Source organism: Melopsittacus undulatus, chromosome 9 (assembly GCF_012275295.1).
Source record: "Melopsittacus undulatus isolate bMelUnd1 chromosome 9, bMelUnd1.mat.Z, whole genome shotgun sequence".
NCBI lineage: Eukaryota > Metazoa > Chordata > Aves > Psittaciformes > Psittaculidae > Melopsittacus > Melopsittacus undulatus.
In genome coordinates, this window is record NC_047535.1 from 2,414,056 (window position 1) to 2,433,086 (window position 19,031).

Below are 19,031 nucleotides of genomic sequence, written 5' to 3' on the forward strand. Positions count from 1 at the left end.
TTGCTTATCAGAAATGTTCATCAGCAAGTTCTGTAAGTGAATATGAAAGTTTTCCATTAAAGCTGCTTGCTGCTTCACTGACTCCAGTTGTAAAGTAGCTGGGAGGGATAGACCCCCCCCCATGCATATGCTTCAAGTTAGGGGCTTTATTTTAGCACAGTTCCCTAGGATATGCATGTCCAGATGCAATTTGAATTTCTCATTTATATTTGCTATTCAGTGTGTGTAGGAGCCTCCAAAAAATGAAGTCTTCCACGAGAATTAACTTAAAGTAATACAAAGTAATAAAAATTGATTGCGGCATCTTCTTGGTTGTCTTCTGAAAATGTACAAATAAATAAGTGCTATAATGGCTATCAGTGTCTTCTGGAAGGTTTCCTCTTCCCCCTCCTCTACATTTCCTTACAACAATCGGCTTCACAATGACTCATTGCCTTCGTTAGGAGCGGGAAGACATCCCTCATTATTCATTACTAAAGGAAGGACTTTGCTGCTGCACAGAACAGCCACAGCATTCTAATGCAGCTACCTTTCAAGAGAAAGGAGCCAATGTCATTCTTCCCCCAACTTTGCCAGAAGAGACAAGAAATAATGCTGTTTAATTGTCTCCACGTATAAATAGCCCATTGACAATGAGAGAATTGTGGCTTTAATGCTGCAGTCAAGAGGAAAGGATGCACATTTTTCTACATTTGTGTCTCACTTCCATTTCTGGGAGCTCACGCTGAGACTCTCACAACTGTAAATGATCACATCTATGGCTGTATAAATACCAAGCACACTTATTTATTGACGATTTATTGTATGAGTTTTTAATTACAGAGTACTGTAGATGGATTACATAAATGTACACACAAAGCATTTACTGTTTAAGTAATCCAAGGATATGTTTGATTTCAAAGGGAGTGGGGAAAACTGTGTTAAAATGATTGGTTTTTTCCATTTTGCTAACACAAATGTTCCTTGCCTCTTTCTTCATTACTTTTTTTTCCCATAATTTTTTACTTAGATATCAAGGGATTGAGCTTGTTTTATGTTTTTACTGCATTTTAATGTGGTTTTTATTAAGCTCCACAGCATGGACCATGCCTTTTCATAAATAAAGCTAGGATCATGTACTACTAGAAACCCCATCTCAAACTGTACTTTTGCCAGACTTGGTCAAGATTTTCTAGGAAGGGACATTATAATTGTGTGATTAATCTTCAGAAAAGGGAAATTTTGGCTCTGCAGTATTTCTTACTGTATTAACTTCAGAGATTTATAAAACTAACTTGAAACTGCACTGTAAGTGTGTTTATAATGACTTTTAGCTGATTTAATAATCCTCAAAGTTTGGTGGCTGTACAGATCACAGCTTCACAAATACAGTCCATTACCTGTAGCATCCAGATGAAGTTATCAGAGGTGGAGGAAATTACTTGGGATTGTATTTCTCCTTAGCAAGGCGCTAATCCAACCTCTGGCTGAGGCTGGGGCTCTCGGAGCCCTTGTCTGCATTTATCCCATTATGCAGTGGGGACATGTGCATGGATGATAAAGAACATCTTCATGTTGAAAGCCTAGCTGGGGTGTGTGTAGGCCATCAAATCTCTGCGCTTCAGTTGTAAGGCACCTGGTGTGGTAATGTTGTTAGGAAGATTTTCAAGCCAGCCTGTGATTCACTTCTTCTGTTGTTATCAGTATCTACCGTGTGCTGCTGCTGCTGCTGCCACTCCCTGCAGCTGGCACTGCTGAAAGTCTCTCCTAGTTCATGATCTGCAAAGCTTTTTCAGTCCAAGGAGCCCTTGATCATGCAAATAGCTCTGCTAATTGCAGGCACTGCTGCTGTCTTATCCCAGTGGAGTAAGAGCCTCTTGGACAAATTATGGTGCGCAAGGTCAAATCCTTAGGATACATCTGTATGTGACAAGCCATGGCACAAGGGTGGTTTTAAAAGTCACCAGTTAAAGCCAGTTGAAACAATGCCATAATCTTCTTGTTAAGCTTTCTGGCTGTGTGCTTCTTCCAGTGTTTCCAAGCTTTGCTTCTCATAATAATAAATATCAAACAACAACCTTGGGAATCACTGGGAGCTGATTGTCAGGTCTCAGTCTCCATCTAACACGCAAATGATCAGCCTGTGCCCACACAAAGCCGTTTGCTAGACCAGAACTCCATTCACAACAGAACTCAGAGAGCTCTGGGTGGATGTGGGGTATGTGCATAACAACCCACAGCACTTTCTGTTGGGAAGTGCATCATACATAACACAGAACTGAATAGGTTCAAGAATCCAAATATTGGACATGTTTTTGCAGAACCCTGATTTTTCTTTTTAGGTCTTCCAACTCACCAGTTAAGTAACCAGGCTTCAGTCAACTGCATATTTCCAGACTAGTTTTTTGAGGCATCTTGTGACTTTAAAGCAATTCCTGACCTTCATCTCTCAGATGGCATGAAGAGTTTCTTTAATGGTGCTAAGGACTGAGCAGGAGCCCAATAACACCAACAGAATTCACCTCTTTGGCACTTTCTTAATTTTCACTTTATTAAGCAGATAAAAGGATAATGATTTCCTTTCCGGGCTTCTTTGTTTGCTCTGTGATGTACTATGAAGTATCAGTCCAGCCAAATGTTTCTTTGATCAATGAGCAGATTAAGCTGTGTGAAACCTAATGTGTGTCTTTACATCTGCAGGCATCCACTGTGACAATATCTGCACCCAGGGCCGCTGGGGACCAAACTGCTCCATCTCCTGTAACTGTGAGAACGGGGGATCCTGCTCCCCAGAGGATGGCACTTGTGAGTGTGCACCAGGATACAGAGGACCCTTGTGCCAGAGAAGTAAGATTTTCCATAGATCATAGAGTTATAGGATTGTTTGGCTTGGAAGGGATCTTAAAGCTCATCCAGCTCCAATCCCTGCCACAGGCAGGGACCCCTTCCACTGGAGCAGCTGCTCCAAGCCCCTCTGTCCAACCTGGCCTTGAGCACTGCCAGGGATGGGGCAGCCACAGCTTCTCTGGGCAGACTGTAGCAGATGTGGTGGCAGAAGCAGAGGCAGAAGTTCTCATTTGTGATGCCAGACAGAGACACAGGTTTCTGAGCTGGTTTAGCTCAGGGCTTCCTAAAGGCAAAAGCTAGCAAGGATGAATACTTTCACATACCAAACTTGGCAGGATCTGGGCAAAACCAGACTTAGAGTTAAGTTATGGTGAAGTACAGAATAGCTGTTAAACACAGTTAGCTGTGACCCATCACATAATGACAAAATAGCAAGACAATGTTTTCTTGTAGGCCAGAAACACATCAGCCTGAAATAGCTCCTGTCTGATGTTCTGCTGTCACATATTAAAATGTGCCAAGGAGATAAAAATCCTATCATTTGCTCTATGTGGGAAGCTGTATTTTCCCCTTAGGGACTCTTAATCACTGCTGCAAACTACACTCAACCATCTTCCTGTGTAAACAAGAAATGGGTTTGTCTTTCTGTTCTGCAGCAGCTCTTGTTCTTCCTGGGAGATATCCTGCATGCCCAGTTCAAATATCCCCTTTGATTTCACCAGTTACATTTGACAGTCAAACACACTCATCTCTCAAAATAATTTGTAGCTGACAATTCTTATTTAAAGCCATTATAACGATGACCTCTAGCACTGCTGTAGTTAATAGCCTATAAGCATTTCCATTATAACCCCCAATTTCCAGGTGCTTCAGCATATCTATATGGCTGTAAAATGTCTCTCCAAGGCTAAAATGTGGTGCTCAGAGCTTCAGGGAATTGGGGAAGAAATTGTTTTACAAATTTGCAACCTTAAGAGTGCAAAACTTCCAGAAGTTAATGGTTTCTGACCTTCCTGAGGTGAAAAAACCCAGCTTAGTGTTATCAGCTGATGGCATGGAGGCTACAAGAGGCAAAGTGTGTCCCTAGTTTGCAACTCCAGTAATGAGGCTGCTCCATGGGCATATTTGCTGAGAACCTAATGGGGAGAAATCTTCCTCCCCACTGGAGTGACAACAGAGAGGTCCTGTAGATGCTTCTGCTTTTGCCTTGTGTTGCTGGAATGCCTCTATGTGAATATATAGTCAGGGAATTCAGCTTCCTTCCACCTCTTCTGAGGGAGACAGGATCCAGACTGCCTTGTGAAGAGGACACCTCTGTAGGTGAAGGTAGCTTTAACTCCCTAAGTTTGTTTTCAGAGTCACATTTTCCTCTTGGAGATTTCTTCAGAAACAGAATTTAGCCTATAACTTAGGACTGAAGCTGATGCTCCTCCAACTTGTTGTGTCTGTAATCAGGATTACACGAGACACCAGGATAGTCTACTGCTTAGGACTCAAAAACGTCTTCAGGAATGACCCAGGTTGTTTTACAGCTTGTGCATCATCAACAAGCCTGTCAGCTAAGCTCCAGCTGGAAATCTGCAGTAGCATAAGAACCTGACACCCTCTGTGAAGAGACAGATCAAGAGAAAAACTCTCCTTAGGTGGAGAAATAGAACCTCTATGATATAGTAACCTCTATGTAACAGAGAATGACAGGAGGAAAAATAAAAACATATAAAGTCATTTTTACAGTCACTTTACAGCAATTTAACATTCCTTTGAGCTTATGTATTGCAGTGAATGTTTGGACAGTCAATGTTTTTCATTCTACATGTGCTTTGAAGCAACAATATGCGTTTATAAGAGAGAGTGAGCCATAATCTTAGCACTATACCTTATGTACAAATTCTATAATAATTTCAATCCAGGTTTTAATCAAATTAAACATACAGTTCATGACAAGTTTAGTCAGCTATCCGGTGTGATTACTGATGCAAATGAGGTGATTTTGTATGCTGTTACTGTAATTACCATTTTTAGAGTCTGTTCATCACTGGTGGATGGTGCTCTGCAATGGCATGTATAAACTGACTGTCCCAGTTTAACACACCATTGAACCTAATATGTTTAGAAATCAGCCTTTGACAAATTGTTTAGACATAAAATATTGAGGTTTTAATAACACCTTCTCTGGTTCCTTAGCTTAATTTCCAAAGGAAATGGCATTCTGGGTTTCTGTTGTCTGTACAGGTATGAGGCTTTGTCTTCCTACCTGTCATAAAAGCTGTGGAATATGTGTTATTAACAATATCTGCCAGTAGACTGTGAGGTCTTGAACATCTTAAACTCCTGTGTTTTGTAAAAGAGTTTAGCTGGAGCAAAGACTCAAACTAGTGTCAAGAGGGAGAAGCTGCTAAGAGAGCTCTGCTGTATTATTTAATAGCCAAGGAGTTGCATGAGGTAGAATGGTGTGAATGTCTGAACCACAGGAGAGCTTTACTCAGAGCTCACACTTTATTAACATGGAATACTCCAACAAGATTCCTAACCTCAGCTGTTCACAAAATTGTGGTTTTATAAATTAAGAAACGTTGGGTTGGGATTAAGAGAGAGAATTCTGAAGCACTTAGCAATGGGAAATGTGAAACCCTGTGATGGCTCACTTCATCACTTTGTGTCGTCCCCAGTTTGTCCCCCTGGCTTTTTTGGACACCACTGCAGCCAGCCCTGCCCTCAGTGTGTGCACAGCAGCGGGCCTTGTCACCACGTGTCAGGACACTGCGACTGCTTGCCTGGATTCTTTGGTGCTCTCTGCAACCAAGGTACTGAACCCCAGACCCCCACATGCCACCTCCTTTCCCAGGTTTCTCTATCTGTGACCAACCACAAGGTCCCTGCCTTTTTTCCTTATTTCAGAAGTTTAGATCATAAGAAATTCTTTACTTCAGAGGGAAAATGCAAATAGTTACTTAGTCATCCTTTCATAAATATGATGTGCTCCTGCTTTCATAAATAAAACAGGTCTGCTGCTCTGTATTGAAATGAATATGGAATGAGACACCTGCTGCAAATATATCAGCCATCCAATGGTTTTATTTCCCTTTCTGCTCAGCCTACTGTATCCTAAGTATTGATGACATCTTTATGTAAGAGGTGTAGATACTACTTAAGGTAAAGGCTTAATACAGATTCACAAGCCCAAACACCCAGTTAATGCATGGAACCTTATTTACGCTGTCTAGGACCTTACTGGGAAGAGCTAAAATCACATGCATCCAGACACAAGTGCAGGATGAGGTTGGGAAAGTGAGTTAATTTCCATAGCTGAAGAGTAGCTTCAGGTCCCCCTGATACCCATCACCTTTCTGTGCCTTTGAAAGTCAGTCTGCTCTTAACCATAAGTTTTATGTTCAGTTTTCTCCTAAGAATGCCTCCAAAATCATTTCAGTATTCTGCATTACACACTGCTGTAGGACTTCCCTATGTACAGATTTAAGGGAGGTGATTTGTAATGGCTCCTGCCCTCGTGAAGTCACCATCCCTGTAAAGATCGAACTAACACCTTTTAATGACCTGCTTTTCACTGAGGTAGGAATTGCAGACAGCACTTACACAAAATCATTAAACACAGATTAAGTATAACCATGTTTTCCTTTTCCCGTGCTGCATAGCCAGCTAAACATGGTAGCAATTAACTGGTTAAAATGAACATATTTCAGTGAATTTGTCCATTTTCTGGGAGAAGTCAGCCAGATTTCAAAGCGTAACCAGGGCTAATTATCCTCTTAAGAAAACTATTTTATTTTTGCTCAGATGTTCAGCACTTCTGGTTTCCCTTTGAAATGTTGATCTAGCCACCAAATTAATTGTAAAATATTCATGTCCTAATTAAAACCAATTTGTGTTGCAGTTTGTCAGAATGAGTTAACATGTAACTTTATTTTGGAGAGAGGAAAATGCTAATTAATGTTTTCCATCAGAAAAATGTGAAAGGAGGATTTCACTTCTGAATGTTCATCTCCTTGTGCTGTCTCTGTTCTGGCAGCAGGGACGTTCTTCCATCACCAGCACAGGCGTGCAAGGGCTGTGTAACCTCTGAAATTGTACAGCTTGAGGTGGTTGTGCTAAGGATTCTGAGCAGCAAACAACTAAGCAGCTGTTTTCTGAATATCTTACACAATCAGGTAGCAAGATGGGTTGATAATAACTTCTTATCGCTGCTAGAACACACCTGACATCCCACGGGGACTTTTGGAGTCCCACTTCTGGGCTTTTATAGTTAATTAACATCTCGAGCTGCATTGTACAACCAGATTGCTCCTGAAGAAAGAGGTATTAGTCCTCACTCTACAGCTCTGTTTAAAAATGTTTGAGACATTTGAAGAAGTGCTTGTGGTTGGATCTCACCTCCTTAGAAGAGAGTCAATGTGCCTGGGTACTGAAATTAATGAGAACAACCATTCTGGCACGACAGGTTTTGTAATCCTTCTGCCTTGACATTCTGAAGAGCATCATACTATATCACTGAGACAAGAGGTGCTCACACATAGGAACCCCTCTGCTAGCTCTCACTGTGCAGAGCCAGTGTTTCTTTTACTAAGTATGCCTGTTGCACCAGTGTTTGAACCACAAATCTTTCCCTGATTCATTAGCATTCCATGCTGCAGTGCAAATCAGCTCCTATTTTAAGGAAGCCTTTTGAGAACTATTTCCTTTTGTACATATAAAAAAATCCAGCCTTCACGTAAGTGATGTTATCTGTCTCCATCTTAAAGATGCAATAAAAATATTGCATTGAACTGCTTTATATAGAGCTTTGGAAGTAAATAGTGGTGTAGCACATGTGAGAACCTAGGCTGCCGGATCATTTCAGTTTTTGCTCTTCCTGTGATATGGAGGTTTTTCTTCTCTTTCTTTGTGTCTGTGTATTGTTCTTTTCATTCTTATCTGTATATTGTGTTTGGGTTTATCTCTTTTCAGTTAGAGAACTGTTCTGTTTAGCACACCATTTAAAAGCCCAAACCAACTTTATCAACTCCCACAGATAAGGCCATAGTATATAGAAATGCACGCAGAACACAACAGCGTGCACATTCTTAGGTTTCTGTCGTAGTAAGAGTAGAGGATGGCACATTGTATAAAAGCAAATGAATCACAGCTCAGGATTTCAATCTATGGCTGATTCATAGTCAGGATAAATTGAGGTCACCTGCAGAGACTACTTATGAGGAAGTGAGAGGGGCTGAAGTGGTAAAACAGCTGCATAATTCAGGGAGGTGCCTTAATCACTTTTTTGACATCACTATTACTTACCAGGATACAAGTCCAGTTCCATTTGTTACATCCTTTGCAAAGATGGACTATATGTTTTATCCTGTTTTGAAAATACATCTGTTTCTGTCAGGGAACAGAGCCAATAAGAGCACAGAAATTAAACATTTCATTTATTACTGAGCAGAGCTTTCCATCAACTTTAGCGTTAAAGATTTCCAGTAAGTTGGTGGGAGGATGGAGATCTCCATGTCTATTAATTTTATGTCACTGTGCTTGGGCTGTTACAAGATGACTCTCAAGAAACTTTTCTTCCAAGTTCAGGAGTAAGCTAGGTGGACAAACAGGAATAGATGCTGATTTTGTTAGGGTGTAGCACATCTATAACAGCTGTCAGTCAAATACATATATATCCTTGAAAACCACATCTACAATCTAATTGAACACTTCCTGCAGCAATGGGTGCTGGAGAGGAATAGGTGAACAGATGCCAATAGACAAGCATGACATTTCAGCAACTGGATATGTGCTGTATTTGTGGGAGTAGTCTTCCACCAGACTTACATGGCAAAAATACTTCTGGAAGAGGCAGCTTTAGTCCTGGTTTACTCTCTGCAGCGTGATTTGCATCTGTGAGATGCTGGGAGCCTGCCTCCCACCAGCACTGCTGAAAGATGATCTTCAGCAAAGCCTAGTGTATTTACTACCAAAGGCAATTTCAGGTCTCACCGCTGTTTGATCTAGAAGGAATCAGGACCATGATGAGCTAGGCAGTCTGGCATGCCCAGTATTGCAGTTCTATGGCTCTTTCAGCCTTTTCTTGACATCAGCCATTTCATGGGCACTGGGCTTCTAGGACAATACCCATGGCTTGGACATTGGCCATCACACTGGGTGGTAGTATCAGCAGCTTTTGGTCCATTACTGCTGGCACTATCAGTTGTACGATACAAGGGAGATAGGTTCTAGTGACAGACCTGAAGGTAGGAGTCCCTGTTACTCTTCATCTTCTTGAGACTTCTTCCCAAGGCTGATACTGAGAGTAAAATGTTCCTTTCCTACTTTCGTACTTCTTATTGCTGAGGTTGTAATCCTCTGGGCCAGCCTAGGACCCTATTTCAGGAATTAAGGGATCCTTTGGCAAGTGCCCACATCAGTCCCTTCCAGCCATGTTCCCTGTGTTTGCTGCTGCGCCTTGAACTCTCCTCAACTTTGCTGTTTTCTTCCTCTGTTAATAACCACTTTTCTCTGATTTTTTCTCTCTTTTCTTCATGCTTCCATAATTCTCTTTAATAATTGTAATCTCCTAATGATATTAGATTGGTTTTCCAGCAGAAAAATGGATTTCAAGATGACATTTTCCCATTGTTTTTATGCCTGACATGTAAGCGAACAAAACAGTCTTAAACACCTTAAGCCTTTTCCTTCTTTCCAGACAAACTTTGCCCATTTGGCTTCAGCAAAGAAAAATGTTGTGATTGCTTTTATCTCTAATTGCTTAACGTTAAGCCCTGTGACTTCCTCATCTTCATTATGAAGAACCTTCAGTAAAATGCCTTTTTATTTTCACAGTCTGTCCCAGTGGAAAATATGGGAAGAACTGTGCTGAGGTCTGTCAGTGCACCGAGAACGGGACCTGCAATCCGATTGATGGAGCATGTCAGTGTTTTCCAGGCTGGATAGGGCCAGACTGTTCTCAGAGTAAGCAAAGGGTTATTTTTCTATCTCCACTTTTAAAATAACATATTTTCCCATTTAGTGTTTTCTGAAAGTTAAAGACAGCTTCTGGGGAAATCCCTGCAGTATTAGAGCAGGCAGTGCCTTACTCTCTTTATGGCTTATTTCGTTTAATTAATCTAAGTTAGCTTTGGCTTGAGTTAGTTTCTGCATTTGGAATTTGCAGAAGCTGTTACTAGCTGCTATTGCAGGAAAGGGAGGTCACAAGCTCTTATCAGAGAAGAAAGCTCTATGCTCCCTTTTAATTTCTAGCTGAATTCTCTTTTATTTATTTTTGAAGGAACTTTCTTTCAGCTATTACATTAGAAATTATTAACCAGTAAATGTTTTCATGTACCAGGCCCCCAGAAGAGAGAAATTAGGCAGCCAAAATATTTCTATTAAACGTAATTTAATTGTAAAAGTCAGTGTGGGCTTGGAGGGATGGAGTATTTCTTCCAGAAAATTGCCCAGGTAGAAGATTGGCATTTGCTGATCCCAAAGTGTCATTTCCTGAGAGCATCCCTTAATTGAAGATAGATCACAGAGGGAAGCAATATCCTATCATTCAGAAATGTTACTTCATATTCTGGATACAACTAGCATATTAGACAGCATTCCAGAGGAAAATATATTAAACTCCAAGTGATAAAGTAGGAATCGGATAAAAACAGACGGCTGTAATTTTGCTTTTATTGTGTGTCTTCCACAGGCAGAATATTGCTGTCATTCAAAAACAAGGGTGAAAAAAAGACAGAAAACTCTACAGATTCCTCATTATATTTAGCCATGTAATTGGGAAATGACTGTTAGTGCTGTTAACCTTGAAAAAGGATGGTTTTTTCCTACAGAGAGAGGCAGGCCAGTTCAGCAGCACCAATTTCCAGTTTAGCAGGCGGAAGGACCTGGCAATAGCTGCTTTGTATTTTGGATGATTCAAGTGGGAACCTGGCTGTTTCCTCAGTTACCTTCTTGTAAAGAAAGAGTAAATCTCCCAACGTGAACCTGGCCTCACACCAGGCTCCTGCCAGCACCTGGCCTCACGTACCTGGCTCCACTACTGAGCTATTTCAGTCAGACCTCCCTCCATCCCAGTTAACCTGGAATGACCGGGAGACGGAGCTGTGAAGGAGGTAATTTTAGCTCCAACTCCAGAGCCAGTTGTGGAGACACTAACAGCCCCTGCAGCTCTGGCTTACAAAGGCATTGTAAAACTATTTCTGGTTGCTTATAGCATGAATAGTTGAGGCCAAACCCTGTTCAGCTTTACGTCGTGTGAGTTCAGTGACCTTTTGTTTGACTGACATCACGGCAGGGCTTTTTCTATTCATTCTGGCTTTAGAGATGTCTGTCATACGCCAGAAACTTGCGTTTATTGTCAGAACTGGAGCCAATGGCATACATGGAAATAGGCACCATTTCTGTACTTTCAGGTTTCCTGGGAACAGTGCCTTATTAATTCATGTCTTTAATAGGAAGCAATGGGAAGTGCTTTTTAAAGCAAAAATATAGTTGTTATATATTGAAGGGTTATCATCATTTTAGATCTTTTAGTCTGGTGCTAATAACTGTAACTTACTGCATTCACTTTTGGAGGGAGGCTTAAAATAACTTTTGAAAATGTATTAATATTGTACTTGTTGAAGTATATAATAGACCTGGAGATTTTAATTTAGTGTTAGGCCCATCAACAAAAGCAGTCTGATTTGGTGGATGGGAATTTGTACTGTAAGAAGTTTTCTTTACATTTTTACCTGAGTAGCCCTCTATGCTTCAACAGAATGTGGTCATTTTAGTAGTTGATGGCATAGCAAAAGTAAACCCTGAATAGCTGTGCTTTATTATGCAAGAATTCCAGACTATCAAAAAGAAAATTAAATTACCTCCATATCTTAAACCCTGTCTAAACTGTCTTCACAGATAAAGCCAGCAAGAATAGAGAACAGAGAGTAATGTAGTGTCAAGGGTTGCTGTTTCAGTAGTTCTCAGAGCACATCTACAGCAAAGAGCTGATCCTGTCACCTGACCTACACAGGGAATCCTAAATTGGTTTGTGTTGGAAGGGACCTTAAAGCTCCTCCAGCTCCAACCCCTGCCACAGGCAGGGACCCCTTCCACTAGAGCAGCTGCTCCAAGCCCCTGTGTCCAACCTGGCCTTGAGCACTGCCAGGGATGGGGCAGCCACAGCTTCTCTGGGCACCCTGTGCCAGCGCCTCAGCACCCTCCCAGGGAAGAGCTTCTGCCTAAGAGCTCAGCTCAGTCTCCTCTCAGGCAGGTTAAAGCCATTCCCCTTGGCCTGTCCCTACAGGCCCTTGTCCCAAGCCCCTCTCCAGGTTTCCTGCAGCCCCTTTAGGCACTGGAGCTGCTCTCAGGTCTCCCCTTGAGGAGCCTTCTCTTGTCCAGGCTGCCCCAGCCCAGCTCTCTCCTGGCTTCAGAGCAGAGCTGCTCCAGCCCTTGCAGCATCTCCGTGGCCTCCTCTGGGCTCTCTCCAAGAGCTCCACATCCTTCGTGTGTTAGGGAATGTAGGACTTGCAGGGAGGGGTTCTATGAGAGTGGGGTAGAGGAGGAGAATCCCCTTCCTCAACCTACTGGAAGAATTCCTTGTGCCAGGGTTTGACAGTGTGGGTGAGGTGTAGGTTTGCACCTGGGTTTCAAAGCAATCATTGGCTTGGAAGAACTGGTCATGATCAGGGAATTGCTGCAGCCGTGCCAAGCTCTGCAATGCGAAGTTCTGCCTTTGCTGGTGTCTCACAGGTCCTCCCTTTACTGTAGTTCCTCCGCAGCACTAACACACTATCATTGCTTTCTTTGTCAGCTGACAAATCTTTTTTATTTTCATAGCTTGTCCCACTGGTTTTTGGGGCCCTGATTGCTTTCATTCATGCAACTGCCACAACGGAGCAATGTGCAGCCCATACGATGGAGAATGTAGATGCACTCATGGTTGGACGGGGCTCTACTGCACTCAGCGTAAGCCTTTCAGAGACACTGTTGTGCCAGGGTATCTGTCAAAGTATGTGCTGCTACCTCGTGTCTCTTCCAAGTATTGCAGTCTTCCCTGTTAAACCACCTGCTTTTTACTTGGGATACCTTCACATCACCCCGACAAAAATAGTCCTGAAGCTCTCCAAGGTGTTTTATGCCTTTGGCACTCGATAAAAGAGGCACCAACCATTTAGATTATTGATTCATTGTCAGAATTTGCCCAGTCAATGTCTCTACTTGTTAAAATCCTCGTATATGTGGTCTGATTTGGGAAAATGTTTGAGGTTTCTCATCCTATTAGAGCCAAATTATCACAGAATCATAGCTCTGTTCAAAAGAGATCAAACTCAGGTGAGCCTTTTAAGAAGGCTCTTTCACTTGCAAGTAATTGAGTGATCTCTGGCCTTTCAGAGTTTCTGTTTAACCATCTTCTCTCAGTTCTTCAAAACAGCTTGTATAGATGGGTCAAGTTTTTGTTCTTCTGAAACATTTAAGAGGCAATTCTGTAAGATATGAGAAACACTACTTCAAGAATATTGGCTGTCATAGTATCTGCATTTAGATGATCAAATAAATGTTATTAAATATACAGAGGCTGAACATCCGTAGATTTATAGGCTTACATATTTAGTGCTGATAACACATCTGAGTTGGTGTTTCAGCTTCTTTCTCAGTCTTTCCTTATTCTGATTCCTGAAAGGTTGCCCAGCTGCTTTTTATGGGAAGAACTGTGCCAATGTTTGTCAGTGTCAGAACGGAGCAGACTGTGACCACATCACTGGGCAGTGCACGTGCAGGACGGGATTTACAGGCAAACAATGTGAGCAAAGTGAGTAGCAACATGGCTTCATTTTTCTATTGCTCCAGTGGGGGAAGGGTGTATTTCAGAATCCCTTGCAGAAACAGGCTCGTAAATGAGGTGTTGATGTCAGCAAGGCAGCAGCCCCAAGCACCTTATGTAATCCATGGGGAGAAGGCAGCATCTCCTGAATGCTGCACAGTCCAAGAGTAAAGAAATATAGTGAATCCCCTGCAGATTAGGCCTTTCCATTCCAGCCTAAAGTTAGGTGAGGTGAAAGCAGATGACTGCACTCAGTGCTGACTGGATGTAGCCTTCCCAAACAACTTGTACCTAATGAATAGAACAATGTAAGCTGCATCCCAGAATCCTGGAATGGTTTGGGTTGGAAGGAACCTTTAAAGGTCATCCAGTTCCAATTCATGATCATCTTTTCTTCTGCACATACTTGCACGCAGCAAAGCATGTGTCTCAGGACCAAGTTTGCATGCTCATGTGGGGGTTACATCTGGCACCACTGTAACTCTGTAAGTGCCCAACTTACTGTGAATTTGCATGCACCCTTACTGCAACCAGAAATAAACCAGGAAGATAAAAAGTTCCACAGCAGACTTGCATTGTAGCTGAATTTACACAAGAAGCTCCATTTATAATTTGACTTTGCACAAAGCCTGAGGTTTTCTCTCCATACTGCAAATGTAATTATTTGTTCTTCTACTATTTAATTTAGAAGCATCTCTTCATCAAGGCTCCTTCTTTCACAGAATCCTGCTGAATGGGCAGTCACACTGCATTGCAGATGAAATGCCTAAATGCAGCTATCATTTCTGTGGTGCAGTCCAAAAATTTAGGCCTCATTCATTTTAAATAGGCTACAGGCTAATACTAAAGTGAGCATTAATGGCAATAATTTTATTTTTCCTTGTTTGAGGACCTGCAGATGGAACAAAGAGACATCACTTTAATACACTGCAAATCATTATACAGACACTAGCTACTGTGTATTACTTAATATTAAATTTTGCCTGCTATAAGTTACTTGGAGTCTGACATTGGGAAGGTATCATGCTATGCAAACCATTTGCAGTGACACACAAGAAGTCACATCTTAAAACAAACAAAGAAGAACCATTGGAAGTGTGCATGCATTCAGTAATGTGCCTTCTCCATAGAAGCAAGTAGGATGTGACAGAAGTTGTTTCTTTCAATTTATTATTGAACAGTGCCTGAAGAAGTATAGTAAGCTGCCTACAGATTTATTGTAATAGCCCATCATGGTAACTGTGTGAATAAATTTCACAGCTGGACGTTCAATCATTTTGTCTTTGATAGAAATACAAAGACAGGATAGAAATTTCTCCTATATTAGGAACCCTAATACAGAAGTGGAGCAAATCACACCATTCAGATTCTCAATTCTATAATTCTACCTGCAATGTTATATTCACCTTCTAGCCCTAGTAGGGATAAGTATGAAAGCATGTGAGATTTATTTGGTAAAAGTCTATTGTGTTCACATAGAGGTACATTAAAACTTTGCTTTCCAACTCCCCCAAATACACAGGGTTGGTGCAGAATGCTATGCTCTTTCAAGATGTTGTCTACAGCTTCTGAGCTCCTGCCCTGTTAAATTCTGTACATGTGATGTATATTTTTTAGGCTTTTAAAGCTTCTCTACCTATTATTGGTTTCATCCTTGTAAAGTCTTGGATGACTTTTGCAGGAAGTTATAGTTCAATAAGTAATACCCCAAATTGTACACTAAGGACATTTATCTCCTGCTTTAAAAGATTACTAATCCAACACCAGGATCCTAGAGACACTGGAGCCAGGGAGACTTCTGTACTGAATATTCCATGGCAAGCATTTCACTCATTCCTGAAATAAATAGAATTCTTTCCAATCTTTTCTTTGGCTTCCCAGAGTGCTCACCAGGAACATTTGGTTATGGTTGCAAACAACTATGTGAATGCATGAATAATGCTACGTGTGACCATGTCACAGGTACATGCTACTGCAGTCCAGGCTTCAAAGGAATCCGATGTGACCAAGGTACAGTGAAATTCTGCCTGTAAAATCTCTCTCTTTTTCTCTCTCTCCCCTTCCAATGATGTACTTGCTTTAAAGAAATAGTGTTTCACAGATGAAATGCATGATTCAATTTACAGTGTGTTATGAATTACTTTTAACAGCGGCTCTTATGATGGAAGAATTAAACCCCTATACTAAAATTAGCCCTGCTCTTGGATCAGAGAGGCACTCAGTGGGAGCAATCATTGGAATTATTATTCTCCTTCTAATTATTATGGTCTTGCTGGCACTGTTTGTGTGGTATCGACGGAAACAGAAGGAGAAGGGCCATGACATGCCAAGTGTATCTTATACTCCAGCCATGAGGATGACTAATACAGATTACTCACTTTCTGGTAAGGGTCTTTTTATGTTAATCAAATATAGACTCACATTTCTGTATGTTGGAGAAATATAAGCTTCTGTGATGTATAAAATGCGTTATAGAGCCTCAAAAATGATATTTCTGTTCTTCTTCTGAATACTGTGATCATTTAACACTTAACAGGGACAGGAAACCAAATATAACTGCTTTATATATGAAAATCTAGTTAATCTGATACAGGATATACTTAAGTAAGAAATATACTGCATGGAATACATCAACCCCACTTTTTAAATGGGCTGCTGTTGCAGTACAGAGAAGTTTTCCCTTTGTGAAACCCTCAGAAGACTTTTTTAGCTTGAGGAATGGAATTGAATGGGTCAATCGCGTGGTTTTATTTTTGTCTATGTTGCAGTTAGTGATCTGAGGCATCCTATTTGCTGTCACTTCCTTCTGTGTGCAGCCCAATCCCCATCATCTAGGCAGCTGGTGTGGATTTTCTTCACAGGAGCTGATGAAAGCAGGCAAGAAGAAGAGGAAGGCTCTTTAAGATCATACAAAATCATACTGACACCACATTTCTTGCTTCTTTCTATCTTCTGGTACTGCTGTGGAGGGCAGCTCTTCTTGGCAGATTGGGTAAACTTTGGAGGATAAGATCTCCATCTTAACACTGTCATTCTCTTCATTCCTCTGTGGCCGGTCTCAGATAAGATGCCAGACCATGAGATGGCTTCACCTCCTTCCTGTTTCCTCTGATCTCTCCCTGCTGGGGGACATCGGGGGCTTTCTGCTGAACACCATTGACTAAACTCATATTTAGACCACTCAGGCCTATACTAGAGCATTTTTTTTTCTGAGAGCTACAAGATGGGGATAAAAGATCAACCTTGGACTTGTTCCCATTGCCTCTTACTTTTTAATTTGGGCTTTGCAGGCCCTTGCTTAAGCCGCCCATTTGGGTAAGAAATAGATGCAAGTGCTGCCAGAGAGGGCTTGTCTGATCCTCGGCTAGTTGCCAGCACAGCTTGGCCTGAAATTTGTCATTTCAACAGCATTTGAAGAGCCAGACCATGAACATGCAAAAGGCAACTGTGGCACATCTCAGCAGCGGCGAGGCTCCGAGTTCCGAGAGCAGATCGCAGCCACTGGCATGGAAAAATGCTCTGGACTCCTCAGCGATCCATTCCTTTCCTATTGGCACTGTATCCATTTGTTTACAAAGCCTGCTACACCTCATTTATTGCTGTGCTTTTCTCATTAATGTATGTGTAACCCAGCATGCTTCAGAGGCACAACTTCGAAATAGCAGAATAAGGAGAGGAATATTGCTGGGAGGTCCTGACTGCAGGAATTGACCTCCTCCTTTCAGACAAGGGAGGACAAATCCCTCAGTGGTTTTATCTCCATGTTTTACCATGAATGGAGACTTCCACATCAACCTGATGGTACCCCAGCCTAACACTCTGCACAAGTCCAAATAAGGGTTAATGCTGAGGAAGGATTCTCTCATCCTTTGAAGCTATCATAGCGAAATGACTTTCTTCCTCAGCCACAGAGAAAAAGCCATTGCGTTTGAAAATGCTGACAGCCCAGGACTGTCCTTGCAGGTTCTGTCTTTGTGGGTATTGCATCTCCCTATACAATGTTCTTCACATTCCTTTCAGGTGCAGCCACCTATCCCAGAGCTCCTGATGCCACTTGATACTTCAATACTTGAGGAAAAAACAGGTATCTGGGGATGGCTGAATCCCTGGATATATCATAAGTATCTGAGAGATCGCATCCTTCAGCTGCATTGATCATGGGATCTCTTATGGACCTTAGGCAACGACAATGAATTTAATTCTTGCCCTTGTGATATTGCTGCTCTGTGTCAGCTCAGTTTATAAAAAACCTAAAGAACCAGGTCCTTGCAGTCTGGAACAGCACAAGGTCAGTGGTGCTGTATGGGCTTTTCTTGAAAGAAATTGGATAATGCCTCCTTCCTCTTCATCTCAGTCAGTGATGAGGATGCAGAGACTGGGCCTTTTCTTTCTGCTTTCTTTCTCTGTGCAGTCCTTGTAGCAATAGAAGTTTTATCACTCAGGAAGCTGCAGCTGAGTAGGGTCAGCCATCCCTGGAGGTCATGAGATCTTGGAGAGGAAGACTGAGTTAGAAATCACACTGCTGCTTCTTCATCCCATTATAAATTGTCTGCAGGTATCAGTATTGTTTCAAGTTTTGGTCTGTTTTATGAGGGTATTTACAGCTTCTAGACAAGGGTTTCTGAAAGCTCCCTGCCACATTCTGACTGTTCTCCAGTGCATTCCCCTACTGAAACACTCTACCCATCAGTAACCTTCCCAGCTTTGGCATTACCTAAGCTGTTTTCAGCCTTTCACCTCTGTAGAGCAGAAAGACAGAAGAGGTGCTGACATGCATCTTCCCCATCAACAAATGGGCAGATGGATACTGAGACAAGATCACAGATAAGAAATAGAGGCTCACAGCATGGGTGGATGGCAACAACATGTGTAAATGAGTGCATGTGTGCATTTGTGGGTTGCAGACCATGCTGAAGGACAGTAGCAATTACACAGAGGTAACAGGAATTTCAACCTTCACCTGGAGTTTCTTATGTGGATTAAGGGCAGAATACTATGAAGATGTACTTGTCCAATTAATATAATCCCGTGCAAACCCATGGACTTCAGCAGAATTCCACCTAAGCAAAGACTGCAGTATCCAGTCTTGTATGGGTTGTACCATTATGGCAAGCCTGAGCCATCACTGTTGTTCTTTAGCTTGTTTACTCTTGTTAGGGGAGTGTTATTATTGTTGCTTCTGAATAGAGTCACATACAGAGATCCCTGGCTCCTGGAGGCAGTAATTTCTTCCAGCACATTAATTTATTTCTGGAGGATGTTTTTGGTCTCTACGTCTTCAGCTCTTCTGATGCTGATAATCCATGCATGTGTGTGAGAGAGATTATAAGGAAGAGGAACCCCCTGGGCAGCCCTTAGAGTCTTTTGTGTTTGCGGATGAATGATGTGGCAGCAAAACAAACACTCTGCC

At 41.8% G+C, this 19,031-nt stretch overlaps 1 protein-coding gene across 1 annotated transcript in view; it reads left to right on the plus strand.

The window, feature by feature from the left end:
- Nucleotides 1-19,031, plus strand: part of MEGF11 (multiple EGF like domains 11) — a 202,619-nt gene that overhangs the window by 158,474 nt on the left and 25,114 nt on the right. Inside the window, exons 14-20 of the mRNA XM_013128970.3 lie at nucleotides 2,680-2,826; nucleotides 5,496-5,630; nucleotides 9,652-9,780; nucleotides 12,637-12,765; nucleotides 13,481-13,609; nucleotides 15,503-15,631; nucleotides 15,772-16,005. Coding sequence (XP_012984424.2) covers nucleotides 2,680-2,826; nucleotides 5,496-5,630; nucleotides 9,652-9,780; nucleotides 12,637-12,765; nucleotides 13,481-13,609; nucleotides 15,503-15,631; nucleotides 15,772-16,005 — 1,032 coding nt within the window. The remainder of the gene's footprint in view (nucleotides 1-2,679; nucleotides 2,827-5,495; nucleotides 5,631-9,651; nucleotides 9,781-12,636; nucleotides 12,766-13,480; nucleotides 13,610-15,502; nucleotides 15,632-15,771; nucleotides 16,006-19,031) is intronic.